The sequence below is a fragment of the Typopeltis vanoorti genome, chromosome 4, assembly GCF_054136105.1.
Source record: "Typopeltis vanoorti isolate ZY-2024b chromosome 4, IOZ_Tvanoo_1.0, whole genome shotgun sequence".
Taxonomy (NCBI): domain Eukaryota; kingdom Metazoa; phylum Arthropoda; class Arachnida; order Uropygi; family Thelyphonidae; genus Typopeltis; species Typopeltis vanoorti.
The window spans coordinates 163,132,389-163,159,052 of record NC_143552.1 but is presented as its reverse complement, the minus strand read 5'-3'; the positions used below and the strand labels follow the sequence as shown (position 1 = coordinate 163,159,052).

The following is a 26,664-nucleotide window of genomic DNA, read 5'->3' as shown; positions in this document are numbered from 1 at the left end:
GATTATACCAATCTTTGGGTGTCCAAATAACTGGAGTCAGCATCATTATGAAAGTAAACCTTTCATCTTATTGTCAATAGAGGTGTGTGTGAGGGGGAAATTCAATTCTCATCACTCATTCTCTATTTAGGCAGTGCTAACTCTTGACTTCTGCGACCTAATTACTATATAAAATCTAATTAATATGAGTGATGGATTTGCAAACTGGCAGAAACGTAGGTCTCAAAAATGTCTCATTTCATACTCTTCACTATTCATAAATAAAATTACCTGTATATATCTTCATCCCACAGAATAAGATTTATTAGTTCTAGCATTTAATCTTCATGTTGCAGCTGCATGAACATTGAGATAGTTGTCTTTCATTTGCAAAGGGTTTGAAACTAGAATAGAAGAAACCTTTGTAAAGACTTTTCAGTTGAAGGTGAGTTAGCCAGTCTCATAAAGGGTGGCAGTCCAACAGTACGGCATTTTAAAAACACTTACACACAGAGCCAGAGCCATTTGTTCTAATGATACAGCTCTGACCACCGAACTCCAATACCTGCGCCATACGTTCTTAGCCAGTGGCTACAATCCCTACAAAATAAATAAAATACTGCATAGGCCCATTACTCTTCCCTCCCCTAATACACAAGAATACAACATGACCATTTCTATTCCCTATATCAGAGGTACATCGGAAAAGATAGCCAAAGTATTGTTGAAACATGGCCTTCGCACCACTTTCAAACCTCATGTCAAGCTGGCAACTCTGATCCGCTCGCCTAAGGATAAACTTCACCCTTTAGCACACCCAGGAGTGTATGAAGTTCCGTGTGACTGTGACTTGGCCTATTATGGGCAAACAGGAAGATCAGTGAACATCCACCTGGAAGAACATGAAAGATACATTCGCTACTATTACTATGGCAAGTCGGGACTGGCAGACCACGCTTTGGACACTCCTTCACACAAGATTAGATGGAGGAAAACGAATGTGCTATTTAGGAGTCGTTATAGATCTGAAAGATTATTTTTTGAGTCAGCAATGGCTTTGAAGAATTCTCCCAACCTTAACAAATATGGTTGCATTAATTTGCCAAAAGTTTGGGAGACGGTTATCCTAAGAAAAACTCCTGGATAACTGCTTTTTTTTTTTCTCTCGTTAGAGGGCGCCAAAAATAGGACTTTAGATCTTTTGTCTTTTGCAATTATATTGTTTCACTCACTCACTGTCGCATTTACAAGTGTGTTGTGCTCTGATGATGCTGAGTTGAAAATCAGCGAAATATAACATCTTTGTTGATAAAAGTGTTTGTGGTGTTGTTAATACCTTGAAAAATAAGTCATGAAAAGGGTAGCAAGCAAACTAGCCATAGAACACATGCATTAACAGAAATTATACTTAGTTGCTTTGGTCATAATTCCAATCATCCCAACCCAGCCCAGCTTTTAAAGGAACTTTACATCAGCTAGACAAAATGATAAAGTGGACTTTGGGGCAGAGTAAACTTTATCAGCATTATTGCAGATAAGAAGTATTATGAATAGTCATTAGCAGATTCAGACTTTAGTTTGAGGAGAAGCATGAGATATAAGACGAGTAATTGACTACTGTTGTATTAATCTTTGTTTTGTTGTAAAACTTAATGAGTTATACACAGTGTGCCTCTCCATAGTGTTAAATGTAGGTATTGTCCACTGCTAAATGCCAGTGCATCTGTGGTAGGAACTAAAATGATAAAATATTAGGAAACATAAATACAGTAAACCCTCAATTTAACAGACTAATAGGGGCTAAGGGGTATCCGTTAAATCACTAATTTTTTAAAATAAAAATATCTGTAACATTATACTGCAATTTTATCAATAGTAGCACTTGAATAACAAAAAAATTGTTTTACACACACTTTTAGATAAGTTAATGTGAAGTTAATGTTCGATGTTGAGGAGCTTGGTTTAGGTAATCCTGCTTTGAAAAAACTATCAAGTTTTTTTTGAACTTTTGAATTCTGCTACTTTTTTTATAATTAATTCCCTAAAATTATGAAAATGTGTGTAATAAAACTGCCGCAGAAAATCATGCCACACAACAAAAGAAACATGACCACAAAAATGAAACGTGACCACACCAATTACAGTGCAGTTGGTGTGGTCACGTCCTAATCATTTGCCGAACATGTTTTATGAACGGTGACTCATTTATGTTGGCTAAATGGCTAAATTACTACAGTGTTTTTTCAACATATGATGGCCTATTCACCAAAATTTGTTAAAAATAACAGGAAATTAATAACAAAAAATAACCTGTTAATTTAATTATAAGCAAATCGTGGTTAAAAGCATTTTAAAATTAACAGGATGTTAATTTTCACATGTGGACATATGGACCGGAAATTTTGTCCTTTAAATCGATGGTTTACTGTATATACAAATGATTAAAATAAGATTAATAAAGATACAGAAGAAAACCATACATGCATGCTATTTATATATATAAACTTAAATATAGGCCTATTTAGTTCTGTGGAAATGGTATCTGCATTTGTAGTGCTAGGCTTCTCAAAGAAAGAACATTCTAAGTTTGATTCTAGTTACTGACTAGAAGAACTTTTTCTAATCCTTTCTTCAACCAGTTCCCAAGTTAGCTGATCTTTGATGCAGGCGAGTAGAATTTTTTCTCCCAGAAACTCAGATTTAAAAGTTGGTGTTTAAATTAGAATGCATGGATACTAAACCAGCCAGTCTTCAATCTTGGATAGAAGATTGACTATCTAATAGAATCGCTAAGTATTGGCGGGGGGGGGGGGGGGCACCGTATTGTGGAAAAGAAAAGTCAGTTTTAATGCCATTAATGATATTGAAATAGGTTCGGTAGAATGGGCAGTTACTTGCAGATGACACACAGCTGGAGAGGTAAATGAATTAGATGTTGTGGCTCTCCTGAAAGGCAATCGATGTTGAAGAGATAAGATACCCTGGCAGTGATGATAAACAAGACTCTGAAATTTAGGGTAAATGTTTGCTAGAATTCTGAGAATTATGATAATAGTTGATGAGATGGACATTGACATTTATAAGTGAAAGAGATTATAGTTCGGCTTTACAAGGCCTTAATTAGTTGTGGATTGTTGTATGCAGATTTGATAACTATTTTTTCATGAAATAAACATTTCGATAAGAAATCAGAGAAGAGCAAGGATAAATAATATTAATTAATGTCAAGTCTGGAATGTCATATGACGACAAATTAAGAAAATAACATCTACAGAGCCTTGTGATTAGAGATGAGAAAAGTGATATGATTGAGACATTATTTAAAGTGGTTTGTTCCAGATTACTGTAGAAAAGATTTTTCATAGTTTCAAGGAAGCATGTTTAAAATAAGACGCTATCCCTGGAAGTTGCATAAGCGAGATGTGAGCTGGCAAAGTAAGAAACGAGTTTTATGCTTTGAGAACTTGGTGGTGAGTGGCCTATATTGTCTGAAAGTGTAGTGATTGCAAATACAATGAATTAGTTTAATTAGTTGGATGAGCATTCTGTTTGATAGTGTGGGCCTTTCATAATGAGTACTTTATATTTCCAAATGTCATCATCATCAAATTCCTGCCATGTACCCTCAAGGGATGTACAGGATATGATAGTACTACATGAAAAATTTACATCATTACTAACTTCCTATCTACAATTTTCCTCCAAATCAGTCTGTTACTTGTCAAGACTCCAACATTATCAGACCTTATATTTCTATCGTCTAAGGCACTTTGTACCGTATCAATCCACCTATATCTTGGTCTTCCTCTGGGTCGTTTTCCTGCCAACCTGGCAGAGAACACTTGTTTTGCTAATCTTTCCTCTCCCATTCTATTTAAGTGACCATACCACCTGAGATTAGCTCTGCTAATGCATTCCTGGATGCTGACAATGTCAAGTTCTTTCCTAATATCCTCTTTTTTAATATGATATTGCTATTGATGCTGTCTGTTCATGCCTATAATCTTTCTCAGGACTCTCATATCTGCGGTCTCTAGTCTTTGGTCAAGTGTTTTACTTCTGACCCAGCTCTCAGATCCATAAGTTAAAACTCGTTTGAACACTGTTTTGTATACAGCTAATTTAGTGTTCCGACTAATTTCTCTCTTATTCCATATGAATTTATTCAATTGACTTCCCACCATACTAGCTTTGCTGATTCTGTTGTCTATTTCTATATTTAGTTTACCATCTTCAGTAAAAATTGTGCCTAAGTAACTGAAATGTTTTACTTGTTCCACAGGTTCTCCATTCACAACACAGTTGACATTTTCAATGATTCTGCCTATTTTCATTGTCTTTGACCTCTTGCTCCACCCTTGTCACCCTCTACTCTAAGAAAAATCTCTTTCATATTAATCTTGAAACGCCTCCTCGCCAACTTGTCTCAGTCATATCCATTTCATTTCTTCTTTTATTCACAAGGCTTTGCAAAAATTGTGATCCCTCAGTATCTTTATATCCCACATTTCAGAGACCCAACATTGACATCCTCTCTAAAATATTCTCATTTCCTGAAAACTGGTTGTCCATATTTGCATATAGCAGCCCATTTGCAGCCTGATCAAGGCATTTTTATATTCTCACAATTTTAGCATTGACTCCTAAACTTCATCTTTGTCTACAACCACTGCCAGATCACTCATCTACTCCACCCTCTCCAAAATTTCCACATTAATTGTATATTCTGCATCTGATCCTTGCCTACAAAATTTTAAAACCTTATGATTTTAATAAAATGGGTATTGTATCATATGGATTATATACTATGATTAAAATTTTATTATGAATTAATGTAACTATTCAGTGACTGAACTAAATATAATGTTATTTTATACATCGATATGTTTCCTTTAAATATAATACAATAATTCTGATCTTTAAAGTTATTTTCAGTACAAAATATCTGTACTTTCATTAAAGTTAATTACTGTGGTTATTGCGTTATTTGTTGTTTATAATACAATATCATCATTATATGACTATAAATCAAGTGCTACAAAATAGCCACATGTAATAGACATTTTTGTTACACTTAGCCACTCTGAGTAAGTTCATTCACAGAATTACTCCTCTTATCAGGTGGGTTGTTAATTAAACAAAATCCCTATCAGTAGCCAACAGACTTTTATGCTGTAATGTATGGTGGTTCTTATTTTTCTTGTTAATTTTTTGCATTTGGATCAAATTTGATAACATTTGTAGCTAAATAGAGGAAAAAAGTTTTGAAAGTTTTGAAATTTACTAGAGAGCTTATGAAAATATAATCTTCAGCATAGGAGTTGCCTTGGATTACACTACTTAGAAGACACAAGCTCTGTCTGGAAACCTGTATGCCTATCTTTATTAGTGCTTAAACTAGGTTTCAATAGCTTGACAGCTGTTTCAAACTGTTAATTCTCATCAGAGACTAGGCAGAGACCTGGAGAGAAAGAGAGATAGAGCAATAATCCTCTCAATACTGAAGCAGTCTTATGTCACAAAGTTAAATTCATCATAAGTGAACTTTTGGTAGATGCATAAACAGCTGCTAAGGTATAAAGCTGAATGATTCAATTTAACTTTCTGACATAGAATTGCTACTATATTGAGGATCTCTCTCTCTCTCTCTCTCTCTCTCTCTCTCTCTCTCTCTCTCTCTCTCTCTCTCTCTCTCTGTGTGTGTGTCTGCCTGGTCCTGATGAGTACCAGTTCGATACAGCTGTCAGGCCAGAATTAATTAAAACAATTAAAGTCTTATCTGAGCTCTAATAAAAGGCAAATGTACAGACTCCTGGACAGAACTTCTTTTAAGTAGTGCAAACAAAGGTAATTTTGATGCTGAAGATTATATTCTCATAAGCTCTCTGGTAAATTTAAAAAATTTTTAAAGTTTCTTTTTTTCTTCATATTTTCAACGTACATCTTCCATCATCTTGGATAATTCCTCCAAGATATGAGTGATTTCACTTGGTCATTATTTTTACCTCTAATCACAATTATTTTCTATTCCTTTTTATTTTATTTATTTTTGACACTGTCACAATTATTTTAGTTTTTGTATTTTTTTTTACAATCTAACTTATGCTATATTGCAGCCTTTCAACTCTATACCTCTGTAATTATAATTTTAATATTTTCACTTTAGTTTCAAAATGAAAATAAATCAATCTGAAGTTTGAAAACAATAAGATATATAAAAATCAAGAAGAATCAGTATAGTGGTGGTAGGCAGTAGATGGTGCTGGTGTAGATAATGATGGCGAGTAGGTGCCCTCCCTTGATGAGTCCTTGGACTCCCTGGAGGTGTCGCATAATAATAATAATAATAAAACAAATTTCATATAAGGAATTGAACATGTTGGGCTGATACAGAATATATGCATGAACACATTCTAAAACAAGGACTGAGGAAAATATGAAATCTTCAAGTAACTCAAAAGAATTAAAGCCAATCAGCCAATTTTAAATTTTGCAAAACAAGAAAATGAAGTGAGGTTGCATCTAGATTGTTCACCTAAGATGGGATCTCAATTCAAAAAATTGTCAATAGTTATTTTATATGCAAATCAATTTCAGAGTAGAATTATGTATTGTCAAAGATCCTTAAAGATATCTTAAAGTAAATTTTGGTCATATTACTAAACATAAAAACAAAGAACAAATATCAAAGATTAAAGAATTAGCAGAATCAGATTATTATTTTAGTTTTAGCTTTAGATGAGTTCATCAAATATTTACAGCACTAGGAAAGGATTAAAAATTTTCATTGCTTTCAATATTTAATCTCAGTCACTGGGACATCTTCAGAGATTACAAATTACTCTTGTAACACACACACACACACAAAGACAACACAATACTAAATGAAACGTGGGTGACTCTAAAGTCCTATCTAACCAGTGCGTCCTCTATGGGCATTTGTAGGTGGCCTAGGATGTAAAGTGGGACCTCTGACAATTATTGTTTCTAAAATTTTGGGAAGTTTTATGCATCCGTATTTATTTAAATTTGGTTTGATTTCTGAGTGCCACTGCAGATTCAAAAAACGATCTTTCCTTTTTGAATTTACTGTGGTGGAGCATGGTGATTTTCTTCCAGGAGATCCTGTTGGTTGTATCTAATACATGGTCTGCAAAGCCAGATTGACCATAGTTGTGATTGCAGATGTATGATTTGTGTTCTTCAAAGCGGATGGTCACTGATCTACCTGTCTGTCCCAAGTAAGCCAGCTTGCAGGAAGAGGGTACTTCATATACTCCATGCACGGAGAGAGAGAGAGAGAGGAGGCAGCTGATATTTGGTAGAATGGATAAAGGTAGCAAGTTTCTAGTGGGTATTAAAAGCTGTGTAGAGGTTGTACTTTTTTAAGGACCTGGCAATTTTTTCTTTTGTGTCACAGATGTAGGGGATGGTTATGGCATTTCTGAAATTCCACTTTACATCCTAGGCCATCTACAAACACCCATTGAGGGCACACCACCTTGATTGGACTTTAGAGTCCTATCTAGGTGGTCCCCCGGTGGGGCTTAAAAGCTGTGTAGAGGTTGTACTTTTTTAAGGACCTGGCAATTTTTTATGTTTTGCCACAGATGTAGAGCAGTGTTTCTCAAAGTGTGGTATGCGTACCCTCGGGGGTACGCGAAAGGTCGTTAGGGGATACGTGGTAATTTTCGGCTATGCATAATTAAAGGAGTCATTATATTTTTCAACAAACAGTGCAATTAGAGACAACCGGGATAACTAATAAATCACATCCCCTCTCCAACAGAAACAGCTGTATAGACCAAGCAAAACCATATGTTGCCGGTGGAACATATGGTTTTGCTTGACACCACCCCGTCGTTAACGTGTTAAAATTAAGAAATATATAGTGAATATGTTTCAGATATTATGGAATTCGGTTGAAGGGAATTAGCATTTCAACTCGACTATTGAAATGCTAATTTGTCTTTGGTTCGCATGATCTTTTGTTAATACCACACCAATCATATGCAGTTCTTTGCTGCTCTACGTATCTCAAGTCTTGTAAATTACTGGTAATTTTTGTTTGAAATAATGGGAAAGAAGATGACGCTATTTGGGTAGATGACTTTGACGATGCACACAAAGAAACTCTCGATGCCAAAAGTAGTGATAGCGAGTAGGAGCTTCTTGATAAGTCGCACCATATTTCAAGTTTTTTTCTGAAAACTTTAGTTTGCGAAAATTCCCGCACGTATCTCGCAACACCATTTTTTAGCTTTAATTTTGGGAAAAAAGTTAGTTGTATTCGAATAAATAATTTTTTTTTTTTAGCTTTTAAATTCTTACATATGGATCATTGGTTAAAGATTGGTTTTATAAAACCCCTAAAAGAGAGCAATATAGCAAATACAAGTAGCTGTATTATTAAATCACTTAAGGAATTGATAAATGTAGATACGAATATAAATTCGTATCTACATTGATCTACATTAAATTACACTTTAATAAATATTTCTGATATTTCGGCAATGTTACGTTACCATCTTCAAAAGGAACATACAAAAAAAGGCATGTGCACATAGCACTACAACACAGTAACTGAGAATGAAGAGATGAAGCTATTGTTCTCCTAAAAGTCCTGATGGTGCCCTCTAGCAGGCTAAGTAGGTGTTCTTGGCCGTTGGGCTGAAGGTATGCTGATGTAAGCCTCCCAAATTTGGGTCAGTCACATACAACCAAATTTGTTGAGGTTTGGAGAGTTTCTTAGGGCTGAGGCTGATTCCATAAATAGTCTTTCAAATTTGTATTTGCTACGGTGTATTACTGTAGCTTTCTTCCACTGTATTCTGTGGCGTGTATCCAGAGCATGGTCTGTAAGACCAGAATGGCTGTACTTGTGAAAACGGATGTAGTCCTTGTGTTCAGAAATTCTGATATTCGCTGTCCTGCCTGTTTAGCCATAGTAAAACAGTTTACATCTGCAAGGGACCTGGTACACACCAGGTAGGTCTAGGGGAAGTGGTTGGTCTTTAGTGGAGCGGATAAGGGATGCTAATTTGTGGGGGAATCAATGCCATCCACTATGGGACGTAATGGCACATTTTCTTTATGTATTTTTGGGAGTCCGTAAATACGGGGAGGTATAGAGTTAAACGGCTTTAATCTGTTGGTAACTTCTACAGACCAAGAAGTGACTTTCTTAAGGAGCCTGTGAAGTTTTCTAATTTGTGAGTTGGTGGGATTGTATTCAATAGGGAGGTAAGTAGCCCGATCTAATAGAAGAGCATTAAGCTTACCTGTGTAGTCCATTTGATTAAGAACTACAGTTGCATTTCCCTTATCTGCTTTGGTGATAACTAATTTTTTATTATTCCTCATTTCCTGCAGAGCTTTATATTCCTTGTTGGTTATGTTGGTTTTTGGTGGTCAACAATCAACAACAATCCTCCCCCCCCCCTCACAACAATATGGAGTGGTGAAAACACTATACAACAGGGCTAAACTAATCTGTTCTAATGACATGGCCCTAAACACTGAACTAAATCACATCCTCAACACTTTCTCAGCCAATGGCTACCCCACCCCCCCCCCAAAAAAAAAAAATCCAAAAAAATATTAAAACCTACAAAGCACAGCCCCCTCCACAACAAGGATTACTCTAAATCCATCACCATTCCCTACATCCGAGGCACCTCAGAAAAAATTACCAAAATCTTAAAAAAACATGACCTGACTTCCTGTTACAGGCCATACAGAAAATTGGCATCCCTTATCCACTCCACTAAAGACCAACCACTATCCCTAGACCTTCCCGGTGTATACCAGGTCCCTTGCAGCTGTAAACTGTCTTACTTTGGTCAAACAGGCAGGACAGCGAATATCAGAATTTCTGAACACAAGGACTACATCCGTTTTCACAAGTACAGCCATTCTGGTCTTACAGACCATGCTCTGGATACACGCCACAGAATACGGTGGAAGAAAGCTACAGTAATACACCGTAGCAAACAAATTCGAAAGACTATTTATGGAATCACCCTAAGAAGCTCTCCAAACCCCAACAAATTTGGTTGTATGTGACTGCCCCAAATTTGGGAGGCTTACATCAGCAGACCTTCAGCCCCAACAGCCAAGAACACCTACTTAGTCCACTAGAGGGCACCATCAGGACTTTTAGGAGAACAATAGCTTCATCTCTTCATTCTCAGTTACTGTGTTGTAGTGCCTACATGCACATGCCTTTTTTTGTAAGTTCCTTTTGAAGATGGCAACGTGACTTTGCCGAAATATCAAAAATATTTATTAAAGTGTAATTTAATTTATATTCATATCTACTTTGTTCAATTCCTTAAGTGATTTAATAATGCATAACCAACATATAAGCCTGTCTACAAGAACAAGTAGCTGTAAGCAACAAGAAAACATTGATATTGCATCTGGATCAAATGAAATTGATGAGTGTGTCGTCTGACATCTCTAGAGAACCAAACTTTAAAAATAAATCATATTTTTGTTTACATGAACATATAAATTCAAATAAAATAGATACTTAATTTTAATTAACATTTTAAATTAATTTAATAATTTTAATTAATTAATTAATTTTTTAAATTAATTAATTAGCAGGTACTTGGTGATAATGAAAATTTAAGAAGGGGGTACGTGGATATCTGAAGTTTGAGTAACACTGATGTAGGGGATGGTGATGGCATTTCTGAAATCCCACTTTACATTCCAGGCCATTACAAGCACCCATAGAGGGAGTCATATGTGTTTCATTTAGTATAGTATTGTATTCCTTTCCTAGTGCTGTAAATATTACATTAAGCCTCCAGCATGATATCCTCCCAGCACTTAAGCCTTAACACCCAAACTTTGGATTAGTTGACCAGTATTATAAACAAATATATTTCAGTATTGTTTGTTGTTCATTTAGATGGTGCAAAATTTTTTAAATTAGAATTAGTTCATATATACCCATCAAAATGTTCATCAGTTGATATTCAAAATATTGTGAACTTATGAATACAAGAATAATTATTGGAATAAACAAAATTATTCCAATATTTGGAATAATTTTGAAAATCATACTGTGGCTGTAATGACAGATGCAGATGTTTGGATGTGAAAGCTTAGTTGAAAATTTACTCTGGCATAATCATGCAATTGTTGATGCATTTACTAAAAATGCATCAGCAGTTCATTATGTAAAAAATATTTTTAAAATGTAAATATATTTAAAATATTTCTATTAAACATTTAAAAATATTTAAAATTTTAAATATTAAAATTTTTTTTTTTTTAAATCAGCTAACGCCTTTTTATTCCCGTATACGGGAGTAGGCGAGGCCATTTAGCCCTATCTAACTTTTGGAGACTGAGTGGGCAGTTCAATCTCCACTGGTACCCAATCAGAGACAGATGGCCCAAGGCTATCACTAATTAAGCAGTACGCAGTGAAGAGAGGCGGCTCAAATGTGCCGCCATCTTGTGGTCCCTAACCCTAACACAATATATTTAATGTCTGAAATAATGTGGGTTCTACGGTCGATTTTCTTGAGTTTACAGGACGAAAAACCCGAGTTTCCGGGAGGAAAAACCTGCTTGCCCGTGCCAGAGATTGACTAACTTGGGAACCGGTCGAAAAAAGGCTTAGAAAAATTTCCTCTAGTTGCCGACTAGACTCAACCAAGTCTTCCTTTGTGCGGCCAAGCGCAGTGGTATGCAAACAAACACCACATCCACCGAGCTACACAGGCTTAATATTAAAATATTTAATATTAAAAATATATATTAAAAATTTAAATTTACAGTATTTGAAAAATTATTTCCATCATGAGTGAAATTGTATAGTCATAGGACTTTGGAAAAAAAAAAATCTTGTGTCCTGGAAACAGAAAAATAGCCGTGACTCAGAAACCCTAATGTCAACCATATCCACTGAATTTGTCACCTTGTAGTACATATGCAGATTGCTAAAACATGATGACCTCCCTTTAACAAACTGATGGTTTATAATAGCTATGTCATCTGTGATGGCTGTCACAGGTGACATAGCAATTATAAGCATCATTTTGAATCCTAACCATCACCATATCTCTTCAACACCTTAACTACAACCCCAGACACACAGATGGCCTATAATTTGTAGCACGAGTCTTCTTATAATACCCCCTTAGTGAAGTAGAACAATTTTCCCCTCTTTCCACTCCTTTGGGACTTGCCCTTTTGCAACACTCATGTTAAACAGGTATGTCAAGGGCACCATTAACTCCCTGGAGTATTTCTTGAAGATATACAATGATATGTTGTTAAGTATCACTGCCTTATTACTCCTCATTCACTATCAGTTACTCCATCAAACTCTCTGCTCCTCAAAATGTCACATTCTTGAGGATGAAATACCCTGATAAAGTGTTTATTGAATATTTCAGCTATATCCTGTGTAGCTGTCAACCATTTTCACCCACTGTCATCATCATCACATAATCATTCTATCTTAGCCTAATTGGCTAATTTCTACTCATACTGCAGTTTTGCTGATTGTCCACTTGATTCTGCATTTGTTCTTACTACCTGAGTCACCTTACTGGCCTGTCTTTATACTTTCATGCAGCCAGTTATTATCTATCATCTTGTACTACAAATTTTTTTTATTTTACTAGATTGCATGCTTAATTTCTTCATTCATCCATTTTACTCCTACCTTATTTAGCGTTTTCACCTTTGGAATACATTCAGGCATTGCTGCTGTTAAATATTTCTTGATCCATACTCAAGCCCCTCCCCTCTCTCTGTGTCTCTCTCTCTTCCCTTTCCACCCAACTCCTCTTTCCATACTATAGCTTAGTTGTTCCTAAGTTTCATAATCACCAGCCTCATAGGTCCACATATATCCTTTCCTCACAGAAGTTTGCATATGACTGGCAGCAGCTTAGGTAATCTCACTCTCACCAAATAGAGGAGGATTAGATACTCCTTTCTCAATCACATCCTTTGATGATATGATTAAATCTAAGACTCTCTCAGCCTTTATTTGCCCTCCATTACATATTGCTTTAGATTACTTGTTCCTCAAGAAATTTATTTTTCCCAATCAATATTAACATAACTCAAAATCACCCTTCCCTTGTTCGTTAAGTGACTTTGCCTATATACATATCTTTGTTCCCACCGTCCACATTCCCTGGCCTATAGTAACATCCAATTCAAATATATCTTCCTATCAACTTCCAACTTCAACTTCACACCATGCTACTTCAAAACCACTGCCACTATTTTACCCCCTTTTATCTCACCCTTGTATGGACATAATTCCAATGCTATCATTAGAATTGCCTTTCCTATTGTCATGAAACAAATCTTGCTCTTCCATTTCTATACCCATCCAACCATGTTTCTGCATATATCATCTTTATTCTATGCCCATAATTCTTTGCCTTTGCCCACAAATCTCTCTCTCTCTCTCTCTCACACACACACACACACACACGTACACATGCACATCATACAAAATCATTCATGCTAAGCTCTTCGAGTAGTGTAATAGCAATCTTGGCTATCATTTTGCTTTGCTACAATTGCTAATCTATACACATATACACTGCTTGGAAAGAAGTCAATAGACATCCCCTTGCCCATGGGGATGGCACATTACATGGTATGATGTAACAAGTCACGTGTTTGTAGCTGCTGTAAATTAGAGGAATATGATGTCCCCAAGCAAGTTAGTGCGTGTCAGGGTGAAAATGGCCTGCAAGAAATGAGCTGATGGAGTTTGAAAGAGGCATTGTGATTGGATATCATGTTGCAGACCTATCTGTTAGAAAATGGTTGACAAATTGGGCCACCTCAGATCAACAGTCAGTGATACAATATTGAGATGGAAGCACGGGGACTCAACTGCAAGTGCTACCCACACATGCACCGAACATGACCATAGACTTCCATGTCTGGACTTCTTTCCAAGTAGTGTATTTCTATAAGTATATAATTATATAATTTTATAAATGTAAATTCTGCCTAAGCCCACATCTAAATCAAGTACACAAAAAAAGTTATAAAACTTGAAATTGATAACAAAACAACTTAGTCTTGAATGCATGTGTCACTTGTATATCTGGATGGCTATCTATGTAAGGAAAAATAATTAGCTAAGTTATTCCACCATGGATTTGTATGGCATTGTATTATTACTGTTTTTGGGAGGACATAATGTAATTATTGATAATTTTTAGTATTTAAAGTGATTATATGAATTAATACTAATTATGATATTTTAAAAATCTGGACTTTTTTCATGAGTCCTATCCATGAAAGGCTGTACGACTGTAATACCTTAGTACGAAGCACCACATACTCTTTTCTATATACCAAACACGAAAATTTTTTTCAATCCACTTCAAATCTCCAGTGAGCAGAGTGATAGGTCTCACACATTGGGCCATGAAGTTCATCTACCACCTAAAGACATTCATAGATATTCATGTCCACAGCAGCATTTGAACCAATATTGTGGTTCAAATCCCAGCATTTTTGTTGGAGAGCAGCCAACCAGACTGGCTTCTTTGGACTTGAGTATTTGCAATAACATAAGCCATATCTAGTCATCACTTATGTTATAAAATCAAGATATTTAGGTGTTAATTAGATACCTGATCATAGTGATTAAGTTGTTTATGAATTGAGGGCTTATGCATGTTTAATTTGAATATTTTATGGCAGTTTGTTACTGCTAACTTCTAATTTTTTTTTTTTTAGGTGCCCGTCCAAAAGCTCAGACTCCATCACTTCGGTCTAGTACTTCTGATTACACTCTAGATTCAGGAAGGCATGACTTTTATTTTGCAGGTGATGGGAAAAATTCAAAATATAATTCCGGTGTTAATTATTCAAAGCAAGAAAGCTCAAGAGCTGATTGGCATGAGTAAGACTACTGATTATTGATGCAAAAGTTATAAGTTTTGTTTTATTTTCATATGGTCATAAAAAGTATTATTCACTAAAACAAAAAAAAAAAAAAATATATATATATATATATATATTTTATTAACTCATAAGCAACCTTTTCCCCTGCATATATATCAGTACCTTAGGTTAAATCTCTTGAACCTGTTGTTGCCTTCTTCTTGAAGAGTATTATGTGAGTTAGGCTATCCAGAACATATAGATACTGCATTATTTTTAGGAAAGACTCATAATCAGATTCCTGATATGTATAATCATGGAATGTGCAAGATACTCGAGAGTCAATTGTAGCATTGTCACTACTTCAAACACTGTTATAGCAAACTTGTTCACCGTAAAAAAAAAAAAAAAAAAAAAAAAAAAACTACTGAAAGTTCCAACGAAAGTCTTATAGTTCATTTTGATAAAATCATGGAGACTGCTACCATGTTAAGAATAATTGCTTTAATTTCTTGACATTTCAATTTTCATATTAAGATCATCTAAAGTATACACACACATATACAGAGACAAGTCATGTTACAGTTCAAACAGTAAGTCAGAGTGACACTACTTTGATCAACTGTTATTTAACTGGCCTGATCTCTAGTGATAGAATAAAAAAGCATCAAAGTTATATCCTATTTTTACATGCCAGAGAACAAATTCAAACTATCTTTTATACTTTTAACATGGTGATCAAATCAGTAATTTAACATAAGTGTTTGTTAAAGGGTAAGATCCTGGAGTACTTTAGTCCTAATTATAATTTATAATGAATTATTAGAACAAACGTTATATGGATAGAATATGTGCCATCCATATTCTTGAGTTTTTAAACCATCATTATTGTTGAGAGTAGGGCAGTTGATTAACATTTTACAGGCTTCCTTAAATTTTTGCTAATACCAAGTTTTGATGTGTGATGTAATAAACAGGTGTCTTTCCAGTCAGTTCTATGTAGAGTATTCAGGGCATGGTCAGAAAGGCCAGATTTATCATGGTTATTAAATTTAATATGTTATTTATGTTCGTTTTTCCTGTACAAGGCAGGTTACAGGTGCATTGGATACAGTATAGTCCAGGATGGGCTACGAGAGGAAGGAGATCCCTAGAGGAGTTGAATAAGTTTTGCAGGAGGTTTAATGATGATGGCATTAAGGTTGGATTTCTGTAATATTCTGTTTATCTGATATCCCTTTAATTATGAAATGGCTACAGTTTTATTGTAATCTAGTTTATTTTTGTTTTTAAGTGAAGTCTTGTGAAGAATTTTGCTGATAGTGTTTTTGCTGCAGCCATTTTTTCAGGAAGGTATTGCTGATAACTTTTAATTCATGTTTAAAGGTAAGTGCTTACTCACTGGAGCAAATCTTCAAAGTCCTGTTTTTTAAGTGTGTTAATGACACCTAGTTTTTGCGTTGGGTGGTTGTAAGAATTTATGTGTATATATTGGCCAGTATATGTAGACTTACAGTAAATAATGAAGGAAAGACTGCCGGAAGGAAGACATGTGACAAGTGTTCACAGAAATGGAAGTGTTTGACTCTCAGTTTCATTTGTGAATTGTATGCATTTGTGTAGTTTGTTCAGATGGCTGAAGAAGGTGTCTAAAGTCTAGCCATGGGGCCAGATAATGAAAACATTGTCAATGTACCTAAGCCAGACTTTGAGTTTTAAAATAAAAGAATCTAGAGTTTATAGCTCAAAAACTTCTGTATAAAAGTTAGCAATAGGGGAGATAATGACAAGGCTATGATTGTACCTTCTTTTTTCAGGTAAAAAGTATTTTGCCAAATAAAATAACCAGAACATAGAACATGGGCAAAGAAGGCCATGATATCTGGTGGAAATTTGTCCTGTAGAAGAATTTTATCATTGATTGGGATGCTCATGAAAAGGGCAGATATGTCAAAACTGATGAATAAATCAGTTTTATCAAGTGTGGTGTTTTTAGTTTTGTTTACAATGTGTTGTGTGTGTGTTTTTTTTTTATATAGGAGGGAGAATGACCAATCAACTCCTTGAGTGTTGATGCTACTTTCTTGGTTAGGAGATAATTGGAGCTGTCAATACCTTCAACTGTCATTTTACTTCGGATGTGTGAAGTAAAATGACAGTGATAGCTCCATGAACTTGTAAGTACAGTTTCTCTCTCTCTATCTCTGAGTTTGATGTTGGTTTGCATATGAGTATTGATCATCTTTGAAAAATACTTGACACAAATAATGTACATGATCAAACAGTGTTTTTTTATATATCTTAGAAAGTTTGCCCATTCTTCATAGGTTGGAGATGCCTTGTTACTTTAAAAAATACAGCACATTAAGTCTACCTGCCTGTCTAATAATTTCAACAATTCCTGTATCAGTAAATAGCTATAGAGCTGCTCTGTCTTCATCATCTCAGAATCCACTCACCAACCAACCACTCTCCATGCAAAGAACCCTCTCCTCACCCCCTCTTTATACAGTTTCTAGGATGGCCTCTTGTTCTACCCTCCTCATCTCCCATTCTATGAAAAATTTCTTCCATGTTAACCTGGTAACAACCCCTAACCAACTTATGTCTCAATCATTCCTCCTATTCATGAGGCTTTGCAAATTACATTCTTTCAATCTGTTTTCATACTCCACATTCTGAAAACCACTTACCACCTTTGTGAATCTTCTTTGGATCCTTTCTGATATATCCCCATCACATAAATTGTTCACTGAATACCTCAACTATGTTTTCTCCACCTTCTTCATCAATGCTTCCTTCATCCATTCTTCCTTCTACTTGCCACATATCTGAAAACCAGGTGACCACATCTGCACAATAATCCACATACAGTGGAATCATAATTTCTTTATATTTGCACATAACATCCTCTACATCATTGCCATTATCCAGTGTGATGACTTCACAACTTGTGCAATGTGGCCTCTGAATTTCAGGTCCTTGTCTACCACCACTCCCAGATCTCTCATCTCACCTATTTCCTTCAATGTTTCTCCACCGAGTGTATACTTTGCATCCCATCGTTGCCTACCAAATTTCAAAACCTTACTCTTTGCAACATTGAATGACAGTTCCACTTACCTGCTCATTCATATAATCTATTCAAGTCCTCCTGTAATGCTATAACATCTGCATGGCTCTGTATTTTTTTTTTTTTTTTTTTTTTTCATCATCTGCAAACAGATGTATATCATCAGTTAAATCCATCCCAATGGGTTTAACTAGTGAAAAACTTTTGCAAAAAGTATACCATTATATATACATTTCCCTTGTCCAAGACATTTGTCACCTTGTTATAGTACATAACTAAGTTAGTAAAACATCTCCCTTTCAAAAACCCATGCTGGCCACTCCAGAGAATACTGCTGTTATCAACCCATTTCTGTATCGTGGTTCTCACTAATCTTGGAACTTGTGCTGTTATAAGGCTCTTATTAAGTGGACATGCCAACGCTACTCCTATTAAGCGAATGTTCCAGGGATAGAACATTCCCTTAAGACAGTTGTTTCTAACCATTTAGTAGCCACGGTCCCCTAAGTATCCTAAAATATTTTTGCAGCCCCCTAGTTTGTAGTAATATAATAATAATAATGATTAAACTTTTTTTTTTTTAAATAGTTGTTTTAACTACTGATTATTTTGTTGTTGAACACTCTCTATTAATTTGTCTTTTCTTGCTTCACTTGTGTTACTCAATGCTATTCACATGCAAGCGTCTATTCAGAGTCGATTTTGTTAATTTGTTTTAATATTTATTTATTTAAAATTTTCACAGTTATATGGATCTTGAATCCACAATTTTCTACAATTAAGTTCATTATTTGGAAAATAATTATCGAACTTTTCAATTAATCTCTGGAGATGACATATAATTAAAGAATGTACATGTAGTTTATCAAATTTAAAATTGTAGTCTGAAATCATTTGCGAATAGTTCGAAAACATTTCAAAAACATCTGAATATTCTCTTTGAATTCATCTGTGCAGTTTTATTTTCATTGCCTCTATTTTACCTAGCATAGTAAAATTGTTAGACCGGTTTCCCTGTAAAGATAAATTTAGCTGATTTAGAATAGAGAAAATATCTGCCAAATATTTAAGTTTTGCAATCCAATTTTTGTCATCGAAATAAATGGCCAGGCTGGAGTTTTTATCATTTAAAAATATTTTGACTTCCTTTAATTCTAATAAATAAGCAAGAATTTTCACTCTCGATCGCTATCTAGTTTCTTTCTGTATGAAGTAGAAGTGATATACGATCGGCACCAACTTCTTCACAAAGAGCAGAAAACACTCTTGAATTAAGAGCAGGACCTACAGAAGCAGGCATGCGGGCACCACCGCCGGGACACGGTTCGTAAGTTCATTTTTAAGAAACAAAATTTTTATCATAAAAACAAAAAATTCTTAGAATGATCAATATTAAAATAAATAAGGCCGGATACACCGGATATTGCCGCCTCTTTGATCAGCCGGCTGTTTATAATTTTGCAGCAAGAGCAGGCTAAATGCTTGCTTGCAGAATGTTGTGTCTACTGCAGTTTATCTAAAGTGCAACAGTGAATGGTTTTTTGCGCAGAAACGAATTTTCGTACAAAACTTTGTTGCTAGTTAACCAGTCATAGGATACACATCTCAATAGGCTACTGACAGTAGCGCAGTGCAGACCATTATTTCGTCTCTGTGTCGTGTTGTGTAATATAGTACTCATCTCAGTAGGCTATTGACAGTAGCGCAGTGCGGACTATTATTTCGTCTCTGTATCGTGTTGTGTAATAATTTCTTGTGGGTATAAAATAGAAATGGAATCAAAAATTTTTAAAAAAAATTATCTGGTGCACAAAATCGTAAGCGTCATGCTGCAAAAGAAGCAGCTATTAAGAAACAAACTGGGGCTCTTAATAAATTTGCTAAAATATTAAAATATTCTGATGCAGATTGTAACCAACTTGATACATCTGAAATCAGAGTTGAAGAACTGTGCACATCATCCAGTTTGCATGAAACTACTATTGCAACTATTGAACAAGATAACAAGACGCATGATTTAAGTGAAAAACAGCTAGGAGAAGATTTAGTTGTAGTTGACCATGAAACTAACACATTGTTAGTCTCTGTAAATTTTGAAGATCCAGGTGAATGGGGAAATATTGATGAAAAATTACCAGTTGTTTTAATTGGAATGGGGCTTGTTCAAAAGAAAAATATAATATATCCCTTTTACTGTTTTTTGCTTTTGTTGCAAACTTTTCACACCTACTGAATCAAGTAGTCTTGTAGAAGGTTATAACGATTGGAGAAATGTAGGTACAACTTTGCATAGACATGAGACTAGTTTAACTTACATGAAAAATTTCTTAAAATGGAAGGAACTTGATAAAAATTTAAAAAAAAAACTAATAGTAGTTTTGTTTTTTTTAAAGTAGATTGCCAGACTCAAAGCGTATATGAAATGGAAAAGAAACATTGGACGAATGTTTTAGAATGCTTGATTGAAATTATAAAATTCCTTGGTAGCCAAAATTTAGCTTTTCACAAATTATCTGATAAATTATATGAAAAGAATAACGGCAATTTTTTAAAATCAGTTGAATTGTTTGCAAAGATTGATCCCGTTATGGAAAATCATGTTGAAAGAGCCCTACAAAAACAATAGAATACATTATTTGAGTAAAGACAGTCAAAATGAAATATTGGAAACTTTAAGTAACGCAATCAGGGATACAATTTTATTATCAATTCGAAAATCTAAATATTATTCCATAATTTTAGACTGCACACCGTATGCAAGTAAAACAGAACAAATGACCATTATTATTCGTTTTTTTTCCTGTGACAATGGAATTGTCAAGATCAGGGAAAACTTTTTAGGTTTTGCAGATATATCAGATTCCACAGGACGTGGTTTATGTGCAACAATAATGGAACAACTGGAAAAATGGAACATTCCCATTGAAGACATGTGAGGTCAAGGGTATGATGATGAGGCAAATATGAAAGGGAAAAAATATGGGCTCCAAAATTTGCTTTTGAACAAAAATCCTCGAGCTTTTTACGTGCCATGTGCTGCTCATACTCTAAATTTAATCATTAACGATGCAGCCAAAGTGAATGCAGATACAATTAGTTTCTTTGCAATTATTCAAGAAATATACAATTTCTTTTTATTCTCTTACAAATGTTGGGCAATCCTTTTAAAGTTTGTAAAAAAATTAAGATTGAAACAGCCATCAGAAACGCGATGGGAAAGTAAAATTAATGCAATCTGCCTTCTATGATATCAATTAGGAGAAATTTACGATGTACTTTTTGAAATTTTAAATAATGAAAATTTGAATAAAGAAACTCGGCATGAAGCACAAACATTATGTGCTAAACTAAAGGACTACAAATTTATTTGCTCTCTTATAATTTGGTATGATTTACTTAACAGAATAAACCCTGCGAGTAAAATGCTTCAAGACAAAATATATGAACATTACACTTGCTTTAGAATCTATCGAAAATTTAAAAATATTCTTACAAGAATATCGATCAGATACAAATTTTAAAGAAGTTCTAAAAACAGCAAAAGAACTGAGTGAAGAGGTGGATGAAGAACAAGAATTTAAAACTGGTACAAAAGTTCGATGACGAAAGAAGACACGACAATTTGACTAAGAGCATCATGACGAAACGCCACAATCGCCAGAAGATAAATTTAGAGTGAATGTGTTTTATACACCTCTAGATGTTGCAATGTGTTCGTTAATAGAACATTTTGAACAACTAAAACATGTTATGATAATTTCAATTTCTTGTATAGATTACTACAAATTAATAACGAAGATTTACGAAAAAATTGTGACGATTCAAAGATTCTCTTGAAGGACGGTGACAATAAAGACGTAAATGCAATAGAACTATATGACGAGTTATGTGCTTTCCAGGATATTTTTCGGTAGAATAATTTAAATATTCAAAACCCTTTCGATATTCTTAATTTTATTTTGTCCAATAATTTATCTTTCCCTAACTTTTCAATTGCTTTAAGAATACTATTAACCTTACCTGTTAGTGTAGCGAGCAGTGAACATTCCTTTTCCAAGTTAAAATTGATTAAAACCTACTTAAGAACAAGTATGCCAAAAAAAGCTTGTTAGTTTGTATTGAAAATGATATATGTGCAGAATTAGACGTTAAGACCATTATTTCTAATTTTGTAAATATGAAATCAAAAACTCTAAAATTTAAATAAAAAAATTTCAAGTATATTTATGTAATTTAATTTTATTTTCTGTTATTCTGCAAAGATGTTAGTTTTTGAATACTTATATTAAATGTTCTAATTATTTCTGAATTCTTTTCTTATTTTCTCATCTATCTTGAGTTTCTTTTATTTTCCTAAAAGATAGTTCCACTTATAAAAATTATTAAAAAATTTTTACAAGTTACTAAGAATTTAGTAACTTGTAAAAATTACTATTTTACTAAAATAAAATTACTAAGTTACTAAGAATTTAGTAACTTAGTAATTTACTAAGTTACTAAATTTTACTAAGTTACTAAACTTTAGTTGAAATAAATTTTAACTTTAATTAAAATTCATTTTAATTTTGTTAGCGATTCGGGTCGATGAGAAGGCTATAATCCCTGTGTCATTATATTCAACGATTAAAGTGAAGTGGCTTTATCAAAATTTGCTTTAACTTTTGAGAAATTTTTGAATATTCGGGTTTTTAATGATTATCCTGCCTAGTCAACACCCTCGGTTCGTTACATTTCGCGAACCAACATGTGGCTGTTATGTCAAAATTTATTTAAGAAATTTCAAATAATTTTAATTTTTATTATTGTAAAAGAACCACACACGCCCGGATCGTTACAGGGGCACTTAGATAGAAATTGCATGCGGGTGGCAAAGACCCTAACGCCGGCTCTGATTAAGAGCATTTACTTTTATAAAATTTATAACTTTTACAGCAACCATCATTACTTCATGTAATTCCAGACTCATTTCTTTAGAAGCTAGTTGTTCTCTGTGTGCGAAACAATGAATAACCATTATATTAAAATTTGCAATTTGTTTTATTGGAGAGACAACGCCGATATGACGACTTGTCATAGCGGCTGCACCATCTGTATAGATTCCATGTGTTGAAATCTGTGGCAAAACTGTGTTTTGCCACTGTAAGTCATTGGATGTGAAAAATGAATTAATTTTGTTATATATACTTTCACTTGTTGTATCAGTTTCTAATTCTAAACAAAACAACATTTCTTCAAATATATCTTTATTATAGTCAATATATCGCACATATCCCAAACAGATACTCAACACGGAAACATCAGTCGATTCATCTATTTGTAGTGAAAACCATGGAGAATTTTTAATATAATATTTTGAATTAACTGCTCTTGCAGATCGTCCACAATCAGTGTATTTCTATAACAAATAACATCTTTCAACAGGTATTTCTTTGATTTTATTAGCCTCTGATATTCCAAACAGTTCTTCGCAAATATTAATACTGCATGGCTTCAATAAACTTTCACCTGTTGTAAATGGTTTCCTTGATTTCTCAATATGAAAAGCTGTTATTATAAATGAAGCTTTAACTAATGATTTATGTCTGACAGTTATTGCATTCATGAAGGACTTCTAATTTTTCAGTTCATCCTTGTTTCTTATAAAAAAAACTTCTGGTTTATCTTTATATTACTGATGCTTCATTTCTAAATGCCTTCTTAATTCATTTGATTTCAGACATTCATTTGAGAGGACCACACCACAAACAACACATTGTGGTTTTTGAATTTAATCCGTTTCTACACTAATAAATTCAAATTTTGTATAACTTGTATCATATTTCCTTTGTATTATATTTTACTTGAACTACCAGATGTATCTATATTTCATCATCATCAAATTCCTGCCATGTACCTTCAAGGGGCGTACAGGATATGATAGTACTACATGAAAATTTATATTTCGTCATCATCAAATTCCTGCCATTTACCTTCAAGGGGTATATGATAGTACAGGATATGATAGTACTACATGAAAAATTTACATCATTACTAACTTCCTATCTACAATTTTCCTCCAAATCAGTCTGTTACTTGTCAAGACTCCAACATTACCCGATCTTATATTTCTATCGTCTAAGGCACTTTGTACCGTATCAATCCACCTATATCTTGGTCTTCCTCTGGGTCGTTTTCCTGCCAACCTAGCAGAGAACACTTGTTTTGCTAATCTTTCCTCGTTCATTCTGTTTAAGTGACCATATACCACCTTAGGTCAGCCCTGCTAACACATTCATGGATGTTGACAATGTCAAGTTTTTTCTAATATCCTTGTTTTTAATATGATATTGAAACATTTATGCCATCTGTTCATGCCTCTAATCTTTCTCAGAACTCTCATATCTGTGGTCTCTAGTCTTTGGTCAAGTGTTTTACTTCTGACCCAGCTCTCAGATCCATAAGTTAAAATTGGTTTGAACACAGTCTTGTATACAGCTAATTTAGTGTTCCGACTAATTTCTCTCTTATTGCATATGAATTTATTCAATTGACTTCCTACCATACCAGCTTTGTTGATTCTGTTGTCTATTTCCATATTTAATTTACCATCTTCACTAAAAATCGTGCCTAAGTAGCTGAAATGTTTTACTTGTTCCACAGGTTCTCCATTCACAATGCAGTTGACATTTTCAATGATTCTGCCTATTTTCATTGTCTTTTTATTGCTGACCTTCATACCATATCTGTTACAACAGTTATTTAATTTAGTCAGGGAATCTTGAAGACTTGTAGCGGATTTATTTAGAAGTGGTTGGCCGCTAGAGGGCCAGACGGTTGGTCGTGTTTTCAGGGAGCTCCCGAAAGCTAAGTATAATTTTGAATGAAAATTAGAATATAGGTTAAAATCATAATGTAATATTGTCTAATTTTGGTAGCTTGTGGTGTCTGTGTGATTTTGGTGTAAATTCCGTTATTTAATTTAGTATTTAACAGTACGTTTCAGAATTGAATATGGCACCAATGTGACGTAAGATAATGGCCTCCCAAAATACGATGCCATTGTTCAAAAACTATAATGTGAGAGAATTTGTCCAATGTGATGTGTGTGGAATGTATGCATTCCCGTATGAGGCTAGAGTTTGGATTGAAAGTGATAGTGGTGGGAGAATGTGCAGAAAGTGTAAGCAAAGTGAGGAGTTGAATTATGTGTCAGGTTGTGAGACAGCTATGGTTGAAGAAAGCCAGAATGTGAGTGAAAATAGTGGCTTGATAGGGAATTGCGATGTACAAGATGGCAATGAGAGCGGTGATCTAAGAAAGAGTGAGAGCAACTATACAGAGAGAGAAAATGGTTTGAATGATAAAAAAAAAAAAAAGAGGAATTATTTGTAGGAAGTGAGATCGCTAGGTTGCACGCAGTGATACAAAATACACAGCGGCAATTAGAGCACCTGCAAAACTCTTTCCAGAGTGATTCGGCTAACGTAAATAACCAGCGTAAGAGTGGGCGAGTTTCTGAAATGAAGGAAAGAGTGTTGTATGGTGAATCGTTATTAAGAGGAGTGATAGATGGGAGTGTAACTAAATCGTACTTACCGGGTGCGAAATTTAAGGATGTAAGTGAGAGTATTAGAGTGCAAAAACAGAGGGTGAAAGAATTAATAATTGTGCCAGGTACGAATGAATTGAAAGGTGATAAATTTTTTATGAGAGAGGACTTGAAAGTATTGTTAAAGGTAGTGAAAGAAAAGAGTGACAAAGTTAGAATGGTGAGTCTGTTGCCGCAGTATGACAGAGAGGAGTTTAGAAGGAGGGCCATAATCACAAATGACATTATGCGCAGGTTATGCAGACGGTGTGGTGTGGAATTCGTGGACGTGTGGAATGAGTTTGATGGGTGAAAGGACTTATACAAGATGGATGGCCTGCATTTGAATGGTTGCGCGCGGGTTCTGTTCTTGGGCCTGCATTTGAATGGACTTGGTGTGCGAAGACTGGAAAAAGTGTTGCTGAATGAAGTGAAAATGGATGTGCAGAACCAGGGAAACTAGAACTACCAAGGATGGGGAGAGTGGATATGTAGACATCAGTGAGATAGTTGAATGTAAAAATGTATATAATGTACCTGAGCCAGCACTAAGGACAAAAAATGGGAATGGGACATTTAGAATAACGCATCAAGATAGGGGTGGGACAAAGGGATCACTGCATTTCATGTATACTAATGCCAGGAGTATTAGGAACAAGAAGGAAGAATTTTTGGCCTTGATTGGCTCTTCCTGACCACAGGTTATTGGCATTAGTGAAACATGGCTGATGAAAGATGATATAGTTAGTGGGATAGAATGTGTAGGTTATAGTGTGTTTAGTAGGGACAGAGAGAATAAAATGGGGGGAGGAGTGTTATTGATGATAGCTGATGAACTGCAGCCAAGGAGAATTGAAGTTGTATTGCAGGATAGTGAAAGGAGCTCATTTGAGGCTATTTGGTGTGAGATTGAGACTGGCAGAATAAAATATACAGTTGGGTGCTGCTATAGACCAGGTGATGTGAGGGAAGAGGGTAATTATTATGGGGGATTTTAATTATGGTAACATTGATGAAGGAGAAGAGGACACATGTGAGGAAGGAAATGGATTTTATTCAATTATTAAGGGATAAATATCTGAGACAGCATGTAATTGAAAATACTAGGGGTGTGAGAGTGCTTGACCTGGTAATAGCATCTCACAATTTGACT

At 34.6% G+C, this 26,664-nt stretch overlaps 1 protein-coding gene across 8 annotated transcripts in view; it reads left to right on the top strand.

Moving 5' to 3' along the window:
- Positions 1-26,664, top strand: part of LOC150107813 (TRAF-type zinc finger domain-containing protein 1-like) — a 337,022-nt gene that overhangs the window by 288,725 nt on the left and 21,633 nt on the right. For 7 of the 8 annotated variants that reach the window (XM_090392060.1, XM_090392062.1, XM_090392061.1 and 4 more), the window contains exon 13: positions 14,725-14,890. In XM_090392060.1, coding sequence (XP_090248186.1) covers positions 14,725-14,890 — 166 coding nt within the window. The remainder of the gene's footprint in view (positions 1-14,724; positions 14,891-26,664) is intronic. The other variant, XM_090392064.1, reaches the window with a different exon arrangement.